Source organism: Macaca fascicularis, chromosome 7 (assembly GCF_037993035.2).
Source record: "Macaca fascicularis isolate 582-1 chromosome 7, T2T-MFA8v1.1".
NCBI lineage: Eukaryota > Metazoa > Chordata > Mammalia > Primates > Cercopithecidae > Macaca > Macaca fascicularis.
Window position 1 is genome coordinate 41,442,511 of NC_088381.1, and position 19,263 is coordinate 41,461,773.

The 19,263-nt window shown below is 54.1% G+C and overlaps 1 protein-coding gene across 3 annotated transcripts in view; it reads left to right on the forward strand.

Annotated features, from left to right (window-relative positions):
• Window positions 1-19,263, forward strand: part of PLEKHO2 (pleckstrin homology domain containing O2) — a 48,367-nt gene that overhangs the window by 9,128 nt on the left and 19,976 nt on the right. Inside the window, exons 3-7 of one of the 3 annotated variants that reach the window (XM_073996043.1) lie at window positions 4,072-4,188; window positions 9,291-9,395; window positions 10,864-10,962; window positions 13,132-13,250; window positions 14,250-17,286. In XM_073996043.1, the coding sequence (XP_073852144.1) occupies window positions 4,072-4,188; window positions 9,291-9,395; window positions 10,864-10,962; window positions 13,132-13,250; window positions 14,250-14,400 (591 nt within the window). In that variant the 3' untranslated portion in view covers window positions 14,401-17,286. Of the gene's footprint in view, window positions 1-4,071; window positions 4,189-9,290; window positions 9,396-10,863; window positions 10,963-13,131; window positions 13,251-14,249; window positions 17,287-19,263 lie in introns of those variants that run through there. The other 2 variants (XM_005559790.5, XM_073996044.1) reach the window with 2 other exon arrangements.

The following is a 19,263-nucleotide window of genomic DNA, read 5'->3' on the forward strand; positions in this document are numbered from 1 at the left end:
TGTGAAGAGGGCAAGGGAATGAGGGTGCGTAGACAGCACCCCCAGATGTTCTCTACTGCTGCTCCCACCAAAATAGGATGTGCCACAGTTGGGAATGAGGCAGCAGGGGGATATTTTTACCAATAAAGGGGGTTGTCACAGCTTCTTCCAGTGCCAGCTGCCATGAGAGTTAAGTGACAGGCTTTCAGCTGTCAGCCTGTCAGGTACTGTCACTTGTCCTAAACTGCCTCTCCACATCTGGCCACAGCTGGGAAGCAGGAAGGATTTCACATCTCCCAAACATGAAAAATCTAAATCACGCTTTTTTTCCTTTTTTGAAAAAGATTGCTATTAAAAATGTAAATGCAATTTCAAGAACTTAGCACTCGGGGGTGGGGGAGCTTGGCCTGGGAGTAGGAATTGAGAAATGCTTATTAGCTCTATTCCTCTTTCTGATGTAAGGAACTAGGCGAACGAACGAACGCGAATGGCTCTTGGCTGTTTCTTTGCTGTCAGAGAGGCTGACATTCCAAAGATGCTTCCCTCACCCATTGCCTGCTGGTTTATCCGTTTTTCTGAGCTGCAGAAGAGCTGGGATGATTCAGCGTCTTGGGTGGGGTGGAGAGGAGACCCAGGACAGGCAGTTTTTGGGAGCTCAGTGGTGGAGGTGGATGGACTTTTTGTTCCCAGGCAAAGGAGGGTGTATTCGGGCCAGTGGTGATCCAGTTAGTGGAGGCCTGTGGACACAGGGCAAGTAAGCTGCTCTCTCTCAAGCAAGGATTCTTCCCTGGGCAGTTTCCCTGCTCCAGATTCCTGGGGAGGAGGAGACTTCCTGAGTTCTCAATCTGAACCAGGCACTCAGAAAACTGGTCCTTAATATGTTCTGCTTGGGGGCTGCTTCTTGTAGGGTGCAGTTGGGGGAACAGAAGGATGTGCAGATAGATAGAGAATGGGGTAGAGAAAGATGGCCAAGCGGGGAGTCAGGACTGTGTCTTCCCATGGCAGGACTCTGCTCCTAGCACCTCGTAGGGTGTCTACACCTTGCAGGTGCTTTGTAGATGTTTGCATCCCCCAGCAGTAAGTGATGGGATGGAGAGCACTCAAGTTCAGGGGTTCATGATTGGGGGCAGGGGAGCTTCTCAGAGCAGGAGGATTTTTCTGGTCCGTGTGTTTAGTTGAGGAATCTGGAAGGTATTGGAGGCTAGAGATTGGAAAGGGACGTATGGATGGCAGCAAAAAAGAAAAGATACTTGATTGAACCAGGTTGGGAGAGATAAGGCCACCTTGGCCATCTCTTCCCCTTTCTCCGAGGAGCTGACGAGAGAGTCGATTAGTGGTTATCCACATTAGATGTACAGTCATCTGCTTTAAAAAATCCTGAGGTCTGGGCCTTGCCCCCCAAGAGATCCTGGTATAATTGGTCTGGGATGTCGCCTGGGCATTGGGGTTTTTAAAAGCTCCCAGGTGCCACCAAGACTGAGAACCTCCGATGTAAAGCAGTGGTTCTTTTTCTTTGAGACGGAGTTGCACTCTGTCACCCAAGCTGGAGTGCAGTGGTGCTATCTTGGCTCACTGCAGCCTCAGCATCCTGGGTTCAAGCGATTCTCCTGCCTCAGCCTCCTGAGTAGCTGGGACCACAGGCGCACACCACCATGCCCAGCTAATTTTTGTATTTTTAGTAGAGACAGGGTTTCATTATGTTGGCCAGGCTAGTAGCAGTGGTTCTTAACTGTTCGCATCCAGGCCAGGGGTGGTGGCTCAAGCTTGTAATCCCAACTCTTTGGGATGCTGAGGCAGGTGGGTCACTTGAGGTCAAGAGTTCGAGACCAGCCTGGCCAACATGGTGAAACCCTATCTCTATAAAAATTAGCCGGGTGTGGGGGTGGGCACCTGTAATCCCAGCTACTTGGGGGGCTGAGGCCAGAGAATCGCTTGAACCCAGGAGGCAGAGGTTGCGGTGAGCCGATATCATGCCACTGCACTGCAGCCTGAGCGACAGAGCGAGACTCTGTTTCAAAAAAGCAAAAAACAAACAAAAAAAATTTGCATCCATCAAAATCCCTGAAGGCTAGTTAGAACACAGATTGCCAGGCCCACTCCCCTAGGTTTATGATTGAGTGGGGATGAGGCCTGGGAGTTTGCATTTCCTTTTGTTTTTTGAGACAGAGTCTTGCTCTGTCGCCCAGGCTGGAGTGCAGTGGCACAATCTCGGCTCACTGCAAGCTCCACCTCCCAGGTTCACGCCATTCTCCTGCCTCAGCCTCCCGAGTAGCTGGGACTACAGGCGCCCGCCACCACACCTGGCTAATTTTTTTTTTTATTTTTTATTTATTTATTTTATTTATTTTTTTTTTGAGACGGAGTCTCGCTCTGTCACCCAGGCTGGAGTGCAGTGGCCGGATCTCAGCTCACTGCAAGCTCCGCCTCCCGGGTTTACGCTATTCTCCGGCCTCAGCCTCCCGAGTAGCTGGGACTACAGGCGCCCGCCACCTCGCCCGGCTAGTTTTTTGTATTTCTTAATAGAGACGGGGTTTCACCGTGTTAGCCAGGATGGTCTCGATCTCCTGACCTCGTGATCCGCCCGTCTCGGCCTCCCAAAGTGCTGGGATTACAGGCTTGAGCCACCGCGCCCTGTATTTTTTTTTTAGTAGAGACATAGTTTCACCATGTCGGCCAGGATGGTCTCGATCTCCTGACCTCGTGATCCTCCTGCCTCGGCCTCCCAAAGTGCTGGGATTACAGGTGTGAGCTACTGCGCCTGGCCAGGAGTTTGCATTTCTAACAAGCTCTCAGGTGGTGCTGATGCTACTGGCCCAGGTCCCACCCTTGGAGGACCCCTCGTGCAGAGCAACCTCTACTGCCTGTGACTGGCAGGAGTGTGCTGTGCTGGAAAGGGCCCTGGCCTGGGAGTCAGAGGCTGTGGTTTGAGTTGGGGCCCTGCCCCTTGTATTTGGGTCTGTGTGCCTAGGGCAAATCCCTTCACCTCCAGGCCTCATTCTTTCCTTCTCTAAAATGAGGCAGATACGGGGCTGTAGGCTTTCAGGGTTATCGTGAGGTTCAGAGACTCAGGGATGCAGAAGTGCTCATGAGTGTCAGGTTCCTTCTGTTAAACATCAGCAAGAGTTTCCTTAACTTTTTGGCCAGTCCCAGGGTGGCGTACCCTCCCCCGCCAAAGGATCTGCTTCTGCTTCCCTAGACTCTCCTGGATAAGAGTGCCACACCCAGGAAATTGTTCCAGTTGGTTCTTCCCTGGAAGAGGACCAGTTGACCACCATTGAGGGAGAGCTTTTTCCAGGCAGCTTGCTGGACAGGCACCTGATGGGTGGAGCCTGTAGAGAACACACTCAAATATCAGGGGTGGTGGGCAGGAAGACAGCCTGGCTAGTGTCCAGAGATGGCCGGGAACAGGCTGGACAGTGTCCTGGCCACTGGCCCTTCTAATGATGAGGCCTCCAAGTGGTGGGGTGGGGATGGGATGCGCTTGAAGGAGCCCTTGCCTCTTGCTTGTATGTAGCCTGCAGCCTTGGACGAGGTGCTGCTCTCCCAAGCCAAGGCTCAGCAGGGGATGATGCTGAGTGAGGAACACAATTCAGGATGGCTGTGCTGAAGGCAGGGCATGTAGCCCCAAATGTGCCTTGTTCACACTTCCCTCTGGCTCTTCCTGGAAAGTCTTTGTTGTCCCTCGTCCCCATCCCACTCCCTGCCTGCCATTTTGTGGCATTCTGCATTCTTCCTCTGGCTGTCTCTTCCACAGATCTCTGCTTGGCCTCTGGGCATGGCTGGACCCCAGACAGCCTTTTCTTAGCCTCTCTAGCTTCCCCTGTTTCCTCCTCTGGCCTTAGGCACATACCCACCTCTGGGCTATGTGCCCGTCTCCCATCTGGATGGGGAGCCTCATGGGCATCCCTCCAGCCAGCATGCACTTGCCAGGGTCTGGACACCACATCTTGGTGACTGACTGGCAGCCTGAGGTCCTCACTCTGACCAAGTGATGTCCTCACTGAGTGGGATCAGGGTCTGGGGCGTGAGTGGTTGAGGGTGGTGGTGGGTCTGACTGTCACCAGCTCATGTCCCTTCTGTCTCCCTCCCCAGGATGATCAGAAGTGTGTGGAGACCGTGGAGCTGGGCAGCTATGAGAAGTGCCAGGACCTTCGTGCCCTCCTGAAGCGGAAACACCGCTTTATCCTGCTGCGATCCCCAGGGAACAAGGTAGGAAGAAGCCTGCTGCTGCCCCATTTCCCTCTAGGCCAGAGTCGCCTTGGGAGGCCTAAGCAGGTTTAGCAGGCCTGGCCCCTTTAAAAAGCCTGTTTTCTGTTGCATGTGGCTGAGGCTCAGCCCTAGCAGCCACCATAGGTCAGACCTTTACTCATTTTGTCTCGGAGTCTTCCAAGCCCCTAGTTGATAAGAGATGCACTTAGGGCTCTGTTGAAAGAGCTCTGCTCTCGTCTTCCCCTTGCAGGCCCAGGCCCTCCATCCCAGGCTGTAGTTGGAAAGTAGCGTTTGGGAGGTGGGGTACTTGGCTTTACCCGAGACCCTGGGGGAGGCCCAGGGCTGAGGCAGGAGAGCTGTGGATGAGGCCTCCACCCTGCCAGGCCTCAACACCTTGATGTAGCCTGGTGCAGAGCGGGAGGGTGCGGCCTCCCTTCATCCCAGGCCTTTCTGGGTGGGCCCATCCTGGACTCAGGACTGGGAGGCCTGCAGCCCTCCAGCTTTCCTCCCCTTGCACTTTCCTTTTGTGGCTGTAGCTGGGAAAGGTCCCTGGTTTGAGAGAGTCTTTCCTTGGGACATGCTGTGTGTGCAGATGAAGTTTGCTGTTTGAACCACATTTCTCTGGCAGGGAGTCTGGTGGGTGTTGACACCCACCAGATGTCAGGAGCGAGTTCAGATTTGAGGCTGGCGTGCACAGCACCTCTCGCCAGCTTGCACCCATCTGCGGCTGGGCCATTCCTTGCCTTGTCCTCTGCATGTCATGTGGAGCCTTGCAGAATAGGGCTGAGTCACAGAGGTTGGGGTTTGGGGAGCAAGTCTGGTCTGGGCCTGCTGGAGGCCATTCTCCCCCAGCTTTAGGGAATGGGAGCCCAGTCCTCTGCAGACCCTGAATACCAAGATGCTTTACTCATTGACCCTTTGTCCTACTCTGCAGGGGGTGGGGGCACAGAAGCAACCAAGATAGCAGTGGAGGGGGCTGTGGAGCTGTGATACTGGGAGCTGGAAGTGTGTCCAAGGGTAGGGGCTGGTGTAATTATAGTGTTCTGAGGGCTTATGGGACTGGGCCCAGATTTCACTTGACCATCTGCTGCTTAGGGCTCTTTGAGGACAAAAGGAGTCACATTTTAATCTTTTCAAGCCCTGGAGCCCCTACCCTGTCCTGGAGACCCACTTCCTTCCTGAGTGGGTGCTGTACATGTAGATGTGTGTTTGAGAGAGATGAGATGCAAACTATGTTCTGTGTGAAGATCTGCCACCGGTGTGTCTGGCCCTTGTGCGTGTACCTTTTTTGTTTTTTTTTTTTTTTTTTTTTGAGACAGAGTCTCGCTCTGCCGCCCAGGCTGGAGTGCAGTGGCCGGATCTCAGCTCACTGCAAGCTCCGCCTCCCGGGTTCACGCCATTCTCCTGCCTCAGCCTCCCGAGTAGCTGGGACTACAGGCGCCCGCCACCTCGCCCGGATAGTTTTTTGTATTTTTTAGTAGAGACGGGGTTTCACCGGGTTAGCCAGGATGGTCTCGATCTCCTGACCTTGTGATCCGCCCGTCTCGGCCTCCCAAAGTGCTGGGATTACAGGCTTGAGCCACCGCGCCCGGCCACGTGTACCTTTTTTAAATGCAGTTGAGTGCTCACCTGGCCGTGTGTCTGTCTGGGTGTGTGTCTTAGTGTGCTATGTGGATGTGGGGTGGAGGGAGAGCTAGCCTCTCTGGCCTCTGCCTGTGCTGTTCTGTGGGCCATCTCTTTTCCCCAGCTCCGAGAATCAGCTGGTGGTAGACTAGGTGGGCTGGGCTCAGCTCAGGGTGGGACATCACCTTCAGAGAAGCCTGTTTGTGCAGCTGTGTTCTCAGCTGCTTCAGCCAACACCCTCCTTCCCAGCCCCCAACCCTGTAAGAATTTAGGCTGGCTCTGAGAACAGGACAATCACCTGGGAGATGGGGCTGTGGAGCAAGCTGTGGGTGCTGCGGATGAAACAGTGCATCCTGGTTCCAGCTCAAGGGCCCCTGACCCTCCCCACCCCAGGAGCTCACACAGATTGGGGCTCTCCAGAGGTCAGTTGGTGGACCTGGCCCAGGGCACCGCATTCCCACATCCTTTCACCCTCCTTTCTCAGCGGCCTGGGTGTTCCCCATCCTCAGTGAGGCCTCCAGCCGGCCAGGAGGTCACATGACCCTGGCTGTCTGGTCCTGAGGCCGCCTTTTTTCCCCTCTAATCAAATAAACAAAGACTCCAATGTCTTACATGCCCCTCTCCCCCTGCTTCTCCAGCCCCACACCCCGGCCCATGAGGTCACAGGCAGACGCTGCCAGGAAGCAGGGTGGCCACTGCTGGGCCTTGCTGCCCTGCTGGTCTCAGCCAGCTTGGCCCTTTCCTCTTTCCTGCCTCCTCTCTTCCCCTCCCACTTTTTTCCTCTCTGCCATTTTGTCCTTCCTCTTTTCCCAGGCCTTGTGGGCCTAGTCTGTGGCCAGTCCTGTTAGCATCTAAGCTCCTAGAAGTGCCTGTGTCCTGGGACTTCTTGGAAGTTCTCAGGGCAGGGACCTGTACAGCCTGTGGCCCTTCAGGATGACTTTGGGGGAGAGGCGCAGCTTCTTGATATTCTTATTTTTTGAGACAGGATCTCACTCGTCACCCAGGCTGGAGTGTAGTGGCCTTTTCTCAGCTTGCTGCAACCTCTGCCTCGTAGGCTCGGGTGATCCTCCCACCTCAGCTTCTGAGTAGCTGGGACTACAGGCACATACCATCATGCCCGGCTAATTTTCATATTTTTGGTAGAGATGGGGTCTCGCTATGTTGCCCAGGCTGGTAACTTCTTGGTATTCTAATTGTCTCTATTCTGGTCATCCTTGTGGAATGCCTGGCTTGTTCAGCCAGATACAGGGTTCCTTAGGAGGGTAGAGCTGGGTCCTGTTTAACCTTGCCTTCCTTCTCCTGTGGGAACCTTTTGGCTTGCACAATAGGTCTTCCCTGAGGCCATTTCTGCTTCTCACAAGGGAGCTGAAGAGAGCTGAGGCAGTCTGCTTCAGGTGGGCTGGGCCAGTGGGGAAGGAGCTGCAGTTTGGGCTGGGTCCAGTGGTTCTGTTCTTGTCCCCTTGAGGTCCAGAGTAGTGAAGCAAGTAGAACTTGGTAATCGGACTTCTAGGCCTGCTCTTCTCTGGCCTCCTCTTGTTCCGTTGGCTCCTGAGTTCAATTGTAGATTTCTCAAGCTCCCTGGATGCTAAATCCTGCACCATGCAGGGGTCACAGCCTGTGAATAGGAGCAGCAGCTGGGTAGAAGGGCTGGCCCCAGACTTCCTTTCTAGCAGGTCCCATCACAGAGTTGGGTAGCCTTTGCGACCCCGGATGCAGTGTGGTCCCTCCCTGAGCCCCCAGCAGCCCTGATGGCTGAGCTGAGGCAGTTGCCAAGGTGCCCTGGGGTTTCTGACTTAACTGAAGATCTGCTTCCAGGATAGAATTTACCCTGGTCATGCAAATGAGCATTTGGCTGTGCCTGGCGTGGTGGGGGTGGGACCCAGGGCCCTGTATGAGGAGGAGGCAGTGACAGCCAGGAGGAAATTATATAATGAGGATGCTGAGGGGGCCAGGCCTACCTCCGTGTTACATAACTGGAGAGTGGAGGGAGGGGAGGTACTATCTAACACCAGGGCGGAGGATGGGCAAGCTGGCGACTGCCAACAAAGGACTAGGGCATCTTGCGGTCAGAGAGTAGGCAGTGGTCCAAAAACGGTGAGGGAAGGAAACTTGGGCCAGTTCATTAATTTGTTGGCTCATTCATTCAAGAACTATTTACTGAGCACCTACTATGTTTAATTTCCTCAGCATTGCTTGGTAGTAGGCAGTGTTATCCCATCTTATAGATGAGGAAACTGCAACTGTTTTGTCCAGAGGGAAGGCAATGGTGCTAATTCCTATTACTGAGTATTCACTGCCCAGCTCCAGATTTAGTACTTTAGATATATCTTTTCTCCCCCAATTAAAAAAAAAAATCTGTGGTCAAAAAAAATATACCATCTTTACCAGTTTGAAATTGCACAATTCAGTGGCATTAAATACATTCATGATGTTGTACAACCATCACCACCATCTATCGCATAACTCTCCACCGCGTAAAACTAAAACTCTATGCTCATTAAATAATAATGCCCCATTGCCCTTCTCCCCAGCCCCTGGCAACCACCACTCTCTTTTCTGTCTCTATGATTTTGATAACTTTAGGTACCTCATATAGGTGGAATCGGGCAGTTTTTGTCTTCTTGTGTCCAGCTTATTTCACTTAGCACAATGTTTTCAAGGTTCATCCCTGTTGTAGCATGTGTCAGATTTTTCTTCCTTTTTAAGGCTGGCTGATAATCCATTGTACATATGGACCACATTTTGCTTATCCATTCGTCTGTCAGTGGACACTGAGGTTGCTTCCACCTTTTGGCTGTTGCGAACAATGCTATGAGCATGGGTGTACAAATTGGATACATCATTTAAAAAATGATCTCCATGGCTCCATGAGGCAGGTTCTGGTGGTATTCTCTTTCATAGGTGAAGAAACTGAGGCCTGAGGTCAGACACCTGTAAGTGGTGGACTGTCTCACTCAGGCCCTACTGCCATATCCACTGCATGGGGCAGCCCCTCAGTTTCCATGGCCTCACTCCTTCCTCTCACTTCCTGTCTGGCCATTGGGCCTGGCAGGGTCAGGGTTCTCTGAGCCACCCTCTGATTCTAACAGGAGCTCAGAGCTCCTACCTGAATTGGGAAAGGACTCAGGGGTGGTGTGGGGTGGGTTTGAATGTAGAATGGGGCTATTCCTACTTTACAGAGTAAACGGAAGCCCGGAGCCCAGGCAGCTGGCCTGGGGGAGTCCCATGGAGCTGGACCAGATCCTGGCTGTTTCCACAAGGCCAGGCTGATTCGAATTCAGACCCAGCTGCATGCTGGTGGGCAGTAGGGAGGGCTTCTCTGTGAGATCTTTCCCTTTCCTTGCCCAAAGTCCCAGTGTCATACTTACTGTGGGGTCATTTTGGTTTGACTTTGGGATCTAGGTTAGGAAGCCTCCTTAACATGCCAAATGTGAGCTTTGTTAAACATCTGCCATCTACTCCATCCATCTTGCCCGCAGGTCAGCGACATCAAATTCCAGGCACCCACCGGGGAGGAGAAGGAATCCTGGATCAAAGCCCTCAATGAAGGGATTAACCGAGGCAAAAACAAGGCTTTCGATGAGGTGCGATGCAGTCTGTGGACAGCTCTGTGTCTCCTTTCCCACTGTGTGTGATCTAGGAGAGGACCCTGCCCCTCCTCACCCCAGACCACCCCTTGATTATGTCACTGCTATAGGGCATTGTTGTTACCTTCTGTAGTCCTCACTACAGCCCCTCATAGTAGGTAGTGCTGTCCTTGTTTTACAGATGAAATGGAGGCTTAAGGAAATTAAGTAACTTGTCTTAAACTGGAAAGCAGATAAGTGGTGGGCTGGAACTGGACTGGTGGCAGCATGCATCCTTTTTAAGCCTGGCCTCAGCTGGAAGCAGCAGGTGGGCCCAGGCCAGACAGCGCTGCAGAGTGACCCGAAAGCTCCCTTTTCAGTTTGCTCATGAGGTCCAGGGCAGGCTGGCTCTCAGCTCTGGGCCTCCCTCTCTGTCTGCAATGACCATTCAGCCCTGCAGACCTCTGCCCCCTGTGCTGTACTGGGGACTGTGGCAGCAGTAGCCACAATCTGGCTTGGGGCAGGCAGAGCATCCCATGGGGCCAGGATCTCCTAGGGAGATTTGTCTTTGACATTGTGAATCTTTGGTTATTTGGGCTAAAATGGACCTAGGGGCCCCCTACAGTGATGCCTTGGATTATGTTAAGGAGCATATCTTTCCAAGCAAGTCCCCTCTTAATACCCAGGTCCCCCGACTCCCAGCCCGTAACTCCTATGTCGTATCCTGTGTTACATGTCATGCTCAGCCCTTCACTACCTGGGAGAAAACTGTCCCCATTCCATGGGAGAGAGATGATGGGACATATCATAGATATTGGCGGAGGCCATAGGAGCCATGGGCTGGGCCTCAACCCACAGTCCGCTCCTCCACGGAGGGACAGAGACAGTTGGAGTCACATGTGGGCCTGAGCCCCCCTCCCCATCATAGGGCCAGGCTGCTCCAGAGTTCTGAGTCTGGACCTCCCATGTGACTCTTACTCTGGGGCTTCCCAGCCAATCCTGACCCCTTCTGTTACCCTCAGAGAGAAGATGCTGCCCTCCAGGCTTCCAGGCTCAAGGGGCAGAGGCCCTGCTCTCTCCTGGGCTCTCCCCAGGGGTCCTGGGAGAGTGGCAGAGGCCAGGGCAGACCTTTTCCAGAAACCAGGTACCAGGGGAGCACGGGCTGCTTTCTACCTTCTCTCCTACCTAAGCCCCAAAGCCACCTCAGGGCTGCTTATATATTTGTGATATACTCAGGGGCAAGGACCGATGGCTCATATTTGGGCAGGAAGACTGAGGAAAACGGCAGCTGCAGAGAGGGAGAGCCTCAGACTTTGCAAGAGACCCCAGGGGCATTGCAGAGTCAGAGAGGCAGAGGCCAGGGTAGGGAGATGCCCAGAGAGACAGCGGTGGGGCACTGACCCTGCCTCTAAGCCAGGTCCAGCCTGGGTACTTCCCACACTCCCCAAGGCTTGGCAGGGGCTGATCTGGTTCCCCCTCCCTCCAGGTAAAGGTGGACAAGAGCTGTGCCCTGGAGCATGTGACGCGGGACCGGGTGCGAGGGGGCCAGCGGCGCCGGCCGCCAACGAGAGTCCACCTGAAGGAGGTAGGGCCTTGCCCAGTGTGGATCGGGGGATTAGTTGAGCCTAGGACCTCAGCTCCTCTGGGAGGCAGCCAGGCTTGGGACCACATTTTTCCTGAGGACACCTGGAGCTGGGGCTTCCTGAGTAGACAGGAAGTGATGGGGCACCTGTGTTATATGTGCTCAGGGTGTGGACGTCCCTGAGCTTGTGGCCTTTTCCATTTGTTCAATTCACACACAAATGTTGAATCTGTCCTTAGCCAGAGTTGGTGCCAGAGGGAAACTGAAGCCCTTGAAGCCAGTCCCTGCCCCTCAGAGCTCAGCTTCCAGCTGAAAAATAGGCCTGTTCCACAGACTGCTCCAAGCAGAGCTGTGTCTGATTTTTGTGTGGAGGAAGGCTCTAGGAGGTCAGGGCAGGAGAGACCACAAGGAGCCACTGGCATTTTAGCTGACCCTTGAAGGATGGGAGGGGTTCACTTGGTGGACTTGGAGTCAGGGGATTCTCTGTGGAGGGAGTGCTGTGAGCTGAGGCACAGCGGGAGGGTTTGAGGTACGCAGAGCAGCTCCATTTGCCTGGGAGATTGGTCTGAGAAGGGGGTTATAGGGAGGAAATTGTGGAGGCCTTGGATGAAGAAGCTGGGGACAGGAAGGGAGGGTGCGTTCCAGAGGTCAGTTTGAGGCTCTGGGTAGGATGGGTTGGGTTGAGAGAGAGAGGCAGGGGCCAGGAAGTAGATGGGAGAGGCGACTTTCCAGGCCCCTGGAGGGGATGAAGAGGGAGGGGTTGATGGGAGGACATTAGGAAGCAAGAGCCACCTGGCCTTGTGATTGAATCCAGGGATTGGACCACGGGAAGGTTGTCTGAGGTTCCCCAAGCCTGGATACTGGGAGTATGGAGGCCCTGGGCACAGGGAATTTGGAGAGGGTTTGGGCAAGGGGGAGGGGGGAAGGGAGGAGCCTCTTTTAGACCAGTGGAGCTAATGCTGCAGGGGAGGATTTTGGAGGCCAGGAAAGAACCTCAGCAAGTGCTACATTTAGGGATTGGAGGGAGGTCAGCCAGCAGGGAGCCAAGAAAGAGGAAGCCAGAGACAAGTGGCACATCTGGAGAGAGATGGGCACAAGACCTGGTGGGCATCAGCTAGGTTGGCAGCCACAAGTCACAAGGGCAGGACCAAGGACAAGAAAGGCGGTGCCATTTACAACATATTTTCTTTTTCTTTTTTTTTTGAGATTGAGTCTCGCTCTGTCGCTCAGGCTGGAGTGCAGTGGCGCAATCTCAGCTCACTGCAACCTCCACCTTCCGGGTTCAAGAATTTCTCTGCCTCAGCCTCCCGAGTAGCTGGGATTACAGGCGCCCTCCACCACCCCCAGCTGAGTTTTGTATTTTTAGTAGAGATGAGGTTTCACCATCTTGGCCAGGCTGGTCTTGAACTCCTGACCTCGTGTTCTGCCTGCCTCGGCCTCCCAAAGTGCTGGGATTACAGGCGTGAGCGCCTGCGCCCAGCCTTGCAGCATATTTTCTAAAAGGAGTCAATTTAAGGCTGTCCTGGGGTGCAGGGCTGGGTTTGCCAGAGGGAGGGACCCAAGGTCATGGGAGGTTTGTTTTTGAGTTGCAGCAGCCTGTGCCTGTCTGTCAGCTAAGGGATAGGATCCTGCAGAGGGAGCACTGAGGTGGCCACAGAGAAAAGGAATGCCTGAGGGGGGCCGGGGATGGGTGTGGGGAGGGCTAGCCTTGGAGGGAGGGGCCCTCTGCACAGAAGAGTTCAGGGAGGCAGCTGTGTGTATGTGTGTGTGTGTGTGTGTGTGTGTATGTGTGTGTGTATGTATGTGTGTGTGTGTGTATGTGTGGGTATGTATGTGTGTGTGTGTGTGTGTGTATATATATGTGTGTGTATGTGTGTGTGTGTGTATGAATGTATGTATGTGTGTGTGTGTGGTGAGGTGACTTTCTGGTGGTCCTCAGTGCCTGATACCATGTGTCAGCCAGATCCTGTGTATGTGTAAAAGGGAGTGACAGCAACAAAGGGAGACCCCATCTCTACTAACAAAAAATTAGCTGGGCATGGTGGCACATGCCTGGGGTCCCAGCTACTCTGGAGGCTGAGGCTGCAGTGAGCTGTGATCATGCTACTGCACTCCAGCTTGGGTGACAGAGCGAGACCCCCTTTTTTTTTTTTTTTTTTTTTTCTGAGACAGAGTTTCGCTTTTGTTGCCCAGGCTGGAGTGCAATGGCATGATCTTGGCTCACCGCAACCTCTGCCTCCCGGGTTCAAGCAATTCTCCTGCCTCAGCCTCCCAAGTAGCTGGGATTACAGGTGCCACCATGCCCGGCTAATTTTGTATTTTTAGTAGAGACAGGGTTTCTCCATGTTTGTCAGACTGGTCTCAAACTCCCGACCTCAGGTGATCAGCCCGCCTCAGCCTCCCAAACTGCTGGGATTACAGGCGCGAGCCATTGCGCCCAACTGACCCCATCTCTTAAGAAAAATAAGGTGGCAGGGGAGAGTGAGGATCCCAGCCAGGACCGCCACCGTCTGAGGGACCTTGGGAAAGGCCTCCCAGCCCTGCTGGGACCTCTGAGGCTCTCTGGGAGGGTCTCATGACTGTGGGGCTAGCTGTATATCCCTATTGGTCCTGGGTGCCTGGTGGGGGTGGGTAGCTGCTTTCTGGTGCAGCTGTTCTCTGGCGGTTAGCTGTGGTCTGGGACCCCATCTGATGACACGAGGAGAGTGGGCACAGGCTGCCGAGCAGCTGGACAGGCAAAGTCTGGAGAGAAGCTGGCAGACGGAACAGAGGTCTCCAGGAAGAACAAGCAGAAGTCAGTGAGCTTGAGACGAACTGGAAGATGTTTGAGTCCTGGTCCTGTCTCTGACTGACCAACTGGTTGTGGGGACCCTGGGTATGATGATGGATAGGTAGGTTGCAGAGAAGGGAACCTCTGAAGACCATACAGCTAGGTAGGGGTTAGATACAGGGCTGGAACTCTGTCCCCTGACACCCAGGCTAGTATAGTCCAGTCTAGGTCCAGTATCCCAGAAACCAGCCTGGGGCTCCAAGAGGACCCTGGCTGTGACTTTCCTGGCCTGTGATTCCAAAACAGGGAATTCTTGGTGGTGAGGGAAAGGAGAGGAAGATTCATCAAGAAATCACTTTTGCTTCTAATCAAGTAGCCACAGAAGCCAGGACAGAGGGAGGCTGGGGGGCTGGGGGCCTGGACAACCTGGATAGGAGAGGGTAAGATCTCATGTCAGTGGGCACACCTGACCCAATGGCTCATCAGCCAAGATGACACCCGTATACCATCCCCCCACCAGGTGGCCAGCGCAGCTTCTGACGGGCTTCTGCGCCTGGATCTTGATGTTCCGGACAGTGGGCCACAGGTGTTTGCCCCCAGCAATGATGTCAGTGAAGCCCAACCTCGGGAGACACCCCGGCCCCTCATGCCTCCTACCAAGCCTTTCCTAGCACCTGAGACCACCAGCCCTGGTGACAGGGTGGATACCCCTGTAGGGGAGAGAGCCCCAACCCCTGTCTCAGCAAGCTCTGAGGTCTCCCCTGAGAGCCAAGAGGACTCAGAGACCCCAGCAGAGGAGGACAGTGGCTCTGAGCAGCCTCCCAACAGCGTCCTGCCTGACAAACTGAAGGTGAGCTGGGAGAACCCCAGCTCCCAGGAGCCCCCTGCTGCAGAGAGTGCAGAACCGTCCCAGGCACCCTGTTCAGAGACTTCTGAGGCTGCCCCCAGGGAGGGTGGGAAGCCCCCTACACCCCCACCCAAGATCTTATCGGAGAAACTGAAAGCCTGCATGGGTGAGATGCAGGCTTCTGGGCCACCTGCTCCAGGCACAGCGCAGGTCTCAGTGAATGGCATGGATGACAGTCCTGAACCTGCCAAGCCCTTCCAGGCTGAGGGCACCCCAGGAACTCCCCCAAAGGATGCAACAACGTCCACAGCACTGCCCCCCTGGGACCTGCAACCTCAGTTCCATCCCCGCTGTTCCTCCCTTGGGGACTTGCTTGCGGAAGGCCCGCGGCGTCCTTTGCAGCCCAGGGAACGGCTATATCGGGCCCAGCTGGAGGTGAAGGTGGCCTCGGAACAGACAGAGAAACTGTTAAACAAGGTGCTGGGCAGTGAGCCAGTCCCTGTTAGCGCCGAAACATTGCTCAGCCAGGCTGTGGAGCAGCTGAGGCAGGCCACCCAGGTCCTGCAGGAAATGAGAGATTCGGGAGAGCGGAACCAGGAAGCACCTGGGCTAAGGGAGAAGCGGAAGGAGCTGGTGACCCTCTACAGGAGAAGTGCACCCTAGGGCCTGCTGGGCCAGAGGCACCATCCCTCCTGGCCATCCATCAAGTCCATCAAGGCCCAACCCTGCTGAGAAATGTGCTTCTGCTTCTACAGCAATGGCTGCAGGAGGGCCATCGGGCATGTCAGGGTTTGGCCATGACCCGAAGAGACTCCTGGTGTCCTTCCTACTCTGCTCTGGCCAGTGGTGCCAGGTGCCATCCAGGGCTACCACCTGGCTATCTGGCTTGGCCGCTGGGCTGGGGCTGGGAGCACACGCGCTGGGACCTATGTGTTTGTGTGGGCGTTCCAAACTGCCCCAGGGCTTTGGGGGCGGCACTTGGGGTTTCTGGGAATGACATCATCTCTGTTACCCATCCCCAGTAGTTTACATTCCTGACTTCTGAATAGAGCACAGCTGAGCCCCCTGCAGCTCCCATCTCCAACTATTTCCAGGCAAAGAGCCTCATGGCTAAGGCAGCCTCAAAGCTAGCCCCCTCCCACCTATTCTGAGTAGCTGCAGAGGCCTTGGGTCCAGGCTCTAGGTTCATCCCTCAGTTGCGGGGAACGTAGGACCCAGCTGGAGCTGGAAAGGCCTCTTTGTGAGGAGGACATTAGCTGTGTGACCTCTCTCTCTTTGGCCCTGTTTCCTTTTTTGCAAAACAAGGACATTTTCTGCAGCCCCTTCCTCTCAGGTGAGCTGTGATTGGAGGGCTTAGGTCTGGAGGATTCAAGAGTAGAAGAGAAACTTAAAGGGTCCTCTAGTCTAGTCTCTGCCCCTAGATAGTGTCCAGCCTTGTATATTTCTGAAGAGGTGAATCCCACAGTGGCCCTGATGTCCACATTAGAAAACCTTACTTGTAATGATCATGTCAGCCTTCAGAAGAGAATCCCCACCAACTTCTGTGCCTCCTCAGATGGGGATTTATCTGGGTCTCTGTAGGTCCTTCTCAGCCGAAACAGGTCCAGTATCCCAGTCATTTCTTCAAATGCTGATAGGGGTATGTTGGAATCTGAAGCCACTTCCCCGCCTTCAAGCCCCGGATGGGCTGCTCTCCTGTAACTTTCTAGGAGAAGAGCCATTTTCTTCTTTTCCTTTCCTGGTCCATCCCTGCACCCTGGTCCTCTCCCAGCCTGTCCTCCATGTTGTCCCTGACTTGAGGGGCACATCCAGTCTCCATCGTGCTGCAGCAGCTGGACCGAGGGCAGAGCCTGTAGGTGCAGATGCCCTGGCTCCCGAGGTCCAGCCACTCTCCCTGGGGCCTGTGGGGTGGGAGCAGCTTCTGATAGGACCTGCCCAGATTTCTGAATGTGCACTTTTGTTTACTGAAAGAGAGAAAGGGAGGGTCACAGCAACATGCCCTGGCCTTTCTGCCCCCTTCCCCAAGCCCGCTGAGGCTTGCTGCACAGGTCAATGCCTTCGTTATTGTACTGTCACTTTGTTTTTGAGGTAGTAATCAAGGATCAGGAGGGGCAGATGTCCTCTATGGCTGCATGGGGCAGGAGCAGAGGTGAGCAGCAGTGCGCTGGCTTGGGAGCCCCCATCGGCCTCCTTGCACAAACTGGGCCCCCATGCCACAGTCTGCCTTTCCCTCCATCTGCTCCAGGACAAGAGCAAGAAGGACATGAGGTGCCCAATCATGTGATCCCCTGCCATCTTCCCTTCCCCCACCAGCAACCATGGCTGGCTGGGGCTTTAACCAAGCCAACTACTGCCAGGAATTGGAGCCTCAGTTCCCTCCTCTGTCAAGTAGCTAACTGCAGCAGCTGGACTGAAGGCAGAGTCTGTGGGTGCAGAGACCCTGCATGTAGGTCACAAGTTTAGGCCCAGCCACTCTCCCTGAGGCCACCTCAAGTGACCAAATGCTATTAATTTCCATCCCTTAGCAGCCTGGGCCCTAGGCAGGAAGCTGTCTTCCGGGAGAGGAGTGAGAACATGCAGGGCCTGCCTAGCTTGCCTCCTTGAGGAAGGTGGCATTCCGTGCTTGCCTCCTTGAAGAGGGTGGCATTCTGTGTCTTCTGCTTATGAAGCGCCTTTCTTAAAGTTTGGCAATAAATCCATTTTTATGGAACTTCACTGCCTCAAGCCTGTTTGTTGTTGTGGGTGCCAGCTCCAGGACTGCCCTTCTCCAAGACAGCAGTTGGTGATTGGCATCACCAGTCCCCCAAACTCAGTACTAGGGACCCCATTCCATAAGCTGGGCTGGGATACTGCCTGCTCCTGGTGCTCCATTATTGCTGATTATTATTATTATTATTATTATTATTATTTTTGAGATGGAGGTTTGCTCTTAATGCCCAGGCTAGAGTGCAGTGGCGCAATCTCGGCTCACTGCAACCTCCACCTTCCGGTTTCAAGCGAGTCTCCTGCCTCAGCCTCCCAAGTCGCTAGGATTATAGGCGCCCGCCACCACACCCAGCTAATTTTTTGTATTTTTAGTAGAGATGGGGTTTCACCATGTTGGTCAGGCTGGTCTCGAACTGCTGACCTCGTGATCCACCCACCTTGGCCTCCCAAAGTGCTGGGATTACAGGCATGAGCCACCACTCCCAGCCCCCATTATTATTATTGTTATTATTATTAGAGATATGGTCCCGCTATGTTGCTCAGGCTGGTCTCAAACTGCTGGCCTTAAGCCATCCTCCCACCTCAGGCTCCCAAAGGGGATTACAGGCATGAGCCACCTTGTCCAGCATTCTGTTCTTGCTAAAGTCAGGCCCTTCTGATATATACCCCCACCCCCAGTGTTTCTACGGCTGGGGGCTAAGTGTCACAAGGAACAATGCTTTTCAAAAACTAAACTTTTCATTTGGAAATACTTTTTTTTTTTTTGAGACGGAGTCTCGCTCTGTGTGGCCCAGGCTGGAGTGCAGTGGCCGGATCTCAGCTCACTGCAAGCTCCGCCCCCCAGGTTCCCGCCATTCTCCTGCCTCAGCCTCCGGAGTAGCTGGGACTACAGGTGCCCGCCACCTCGCCCGGCTAGTTTTTTGTATTTTTTTAGTAGAGACGGGTTTTCACCGGGTTAGCCAGGGTGGTCTTGATCTCCTGACCTCGTGATCCACCCGCCTTGGCCTCCCAAAGTGCTGAGATTACAGGCTTGAGCCACCGCGCCCGGCGGAAATACTTTTAAACTTAGAGAAGAAATGCAGGAATAAGAATAGTACAAAGGCCATGGCATGGTAGCTCATGCCTGTAATCCCAGCACTTTGGGAGGCCAAGGTGGGCAGATCACCTGAGGTCATGAGTTCGAGACTAGCCTGGCCAACATGGTGAAACCCCATCTCTACTAAAAATACAAAAATTAGCCGGGCGTGGTGGTGTGTGCTTGTAATCCCAGCTGCTCCGGAGGCTGAAGCATGAGAATCGCTAGAGCCTGGGAGGTGAAGGTTGCAGTGAGCCGAGATCATGCTCCTGCACTCCGGCCTGGGCAACAGAGCAAGACTGTCTCAAAAAAAAAAAAAAGAACAGTGCGAAGAACACCCATTTACTCTAGCAAGATTGACCTGTTTTCTCTTTTGAGCACTTTCTCTTTTTCACACATACATATAGTTTTTGTTTGTTTGTTTGTTTGTTTTTTGTGTTTTTTTGAGAGGGAGTCTCGCTCTGTCGCCCAGGCTGGAGTGCTGTGGCCGGATCTCAGCTCACTGCAAGCTCCGCCTCCCAGGTTCACGCCATTCTCCGGCCTCAGCCTCCCGAGTAGCTGGGACTACAGGCACCTGCCACCTCACCCCGCTAGTTTTTTTTGCATTTTTTTGTAGAGATGGGTTTCACCGTGTTAGCCAGGATGGTCTCGATCTGACCTCGTGATCCACCCGTCTCGACCTCCCAAAGTGCTGGGATTACAGGCTTGAGCCACCGCGCCCGGCCACATATAGTTTTTTTTCTTTGCCATGGAGTCTTGCTCTGTTGCCCAGGCTGGAGTGCAGTGGCCCGATAGCTCACCACAACCTCTGCCTCCCAGGTTCAAGTGGTTCTCCTACCTCAGCCTCCTGAGTAGCTGGGACTACAGGCGCACACCAGCATTCCCCGATAATTTTTGTATTTTTAG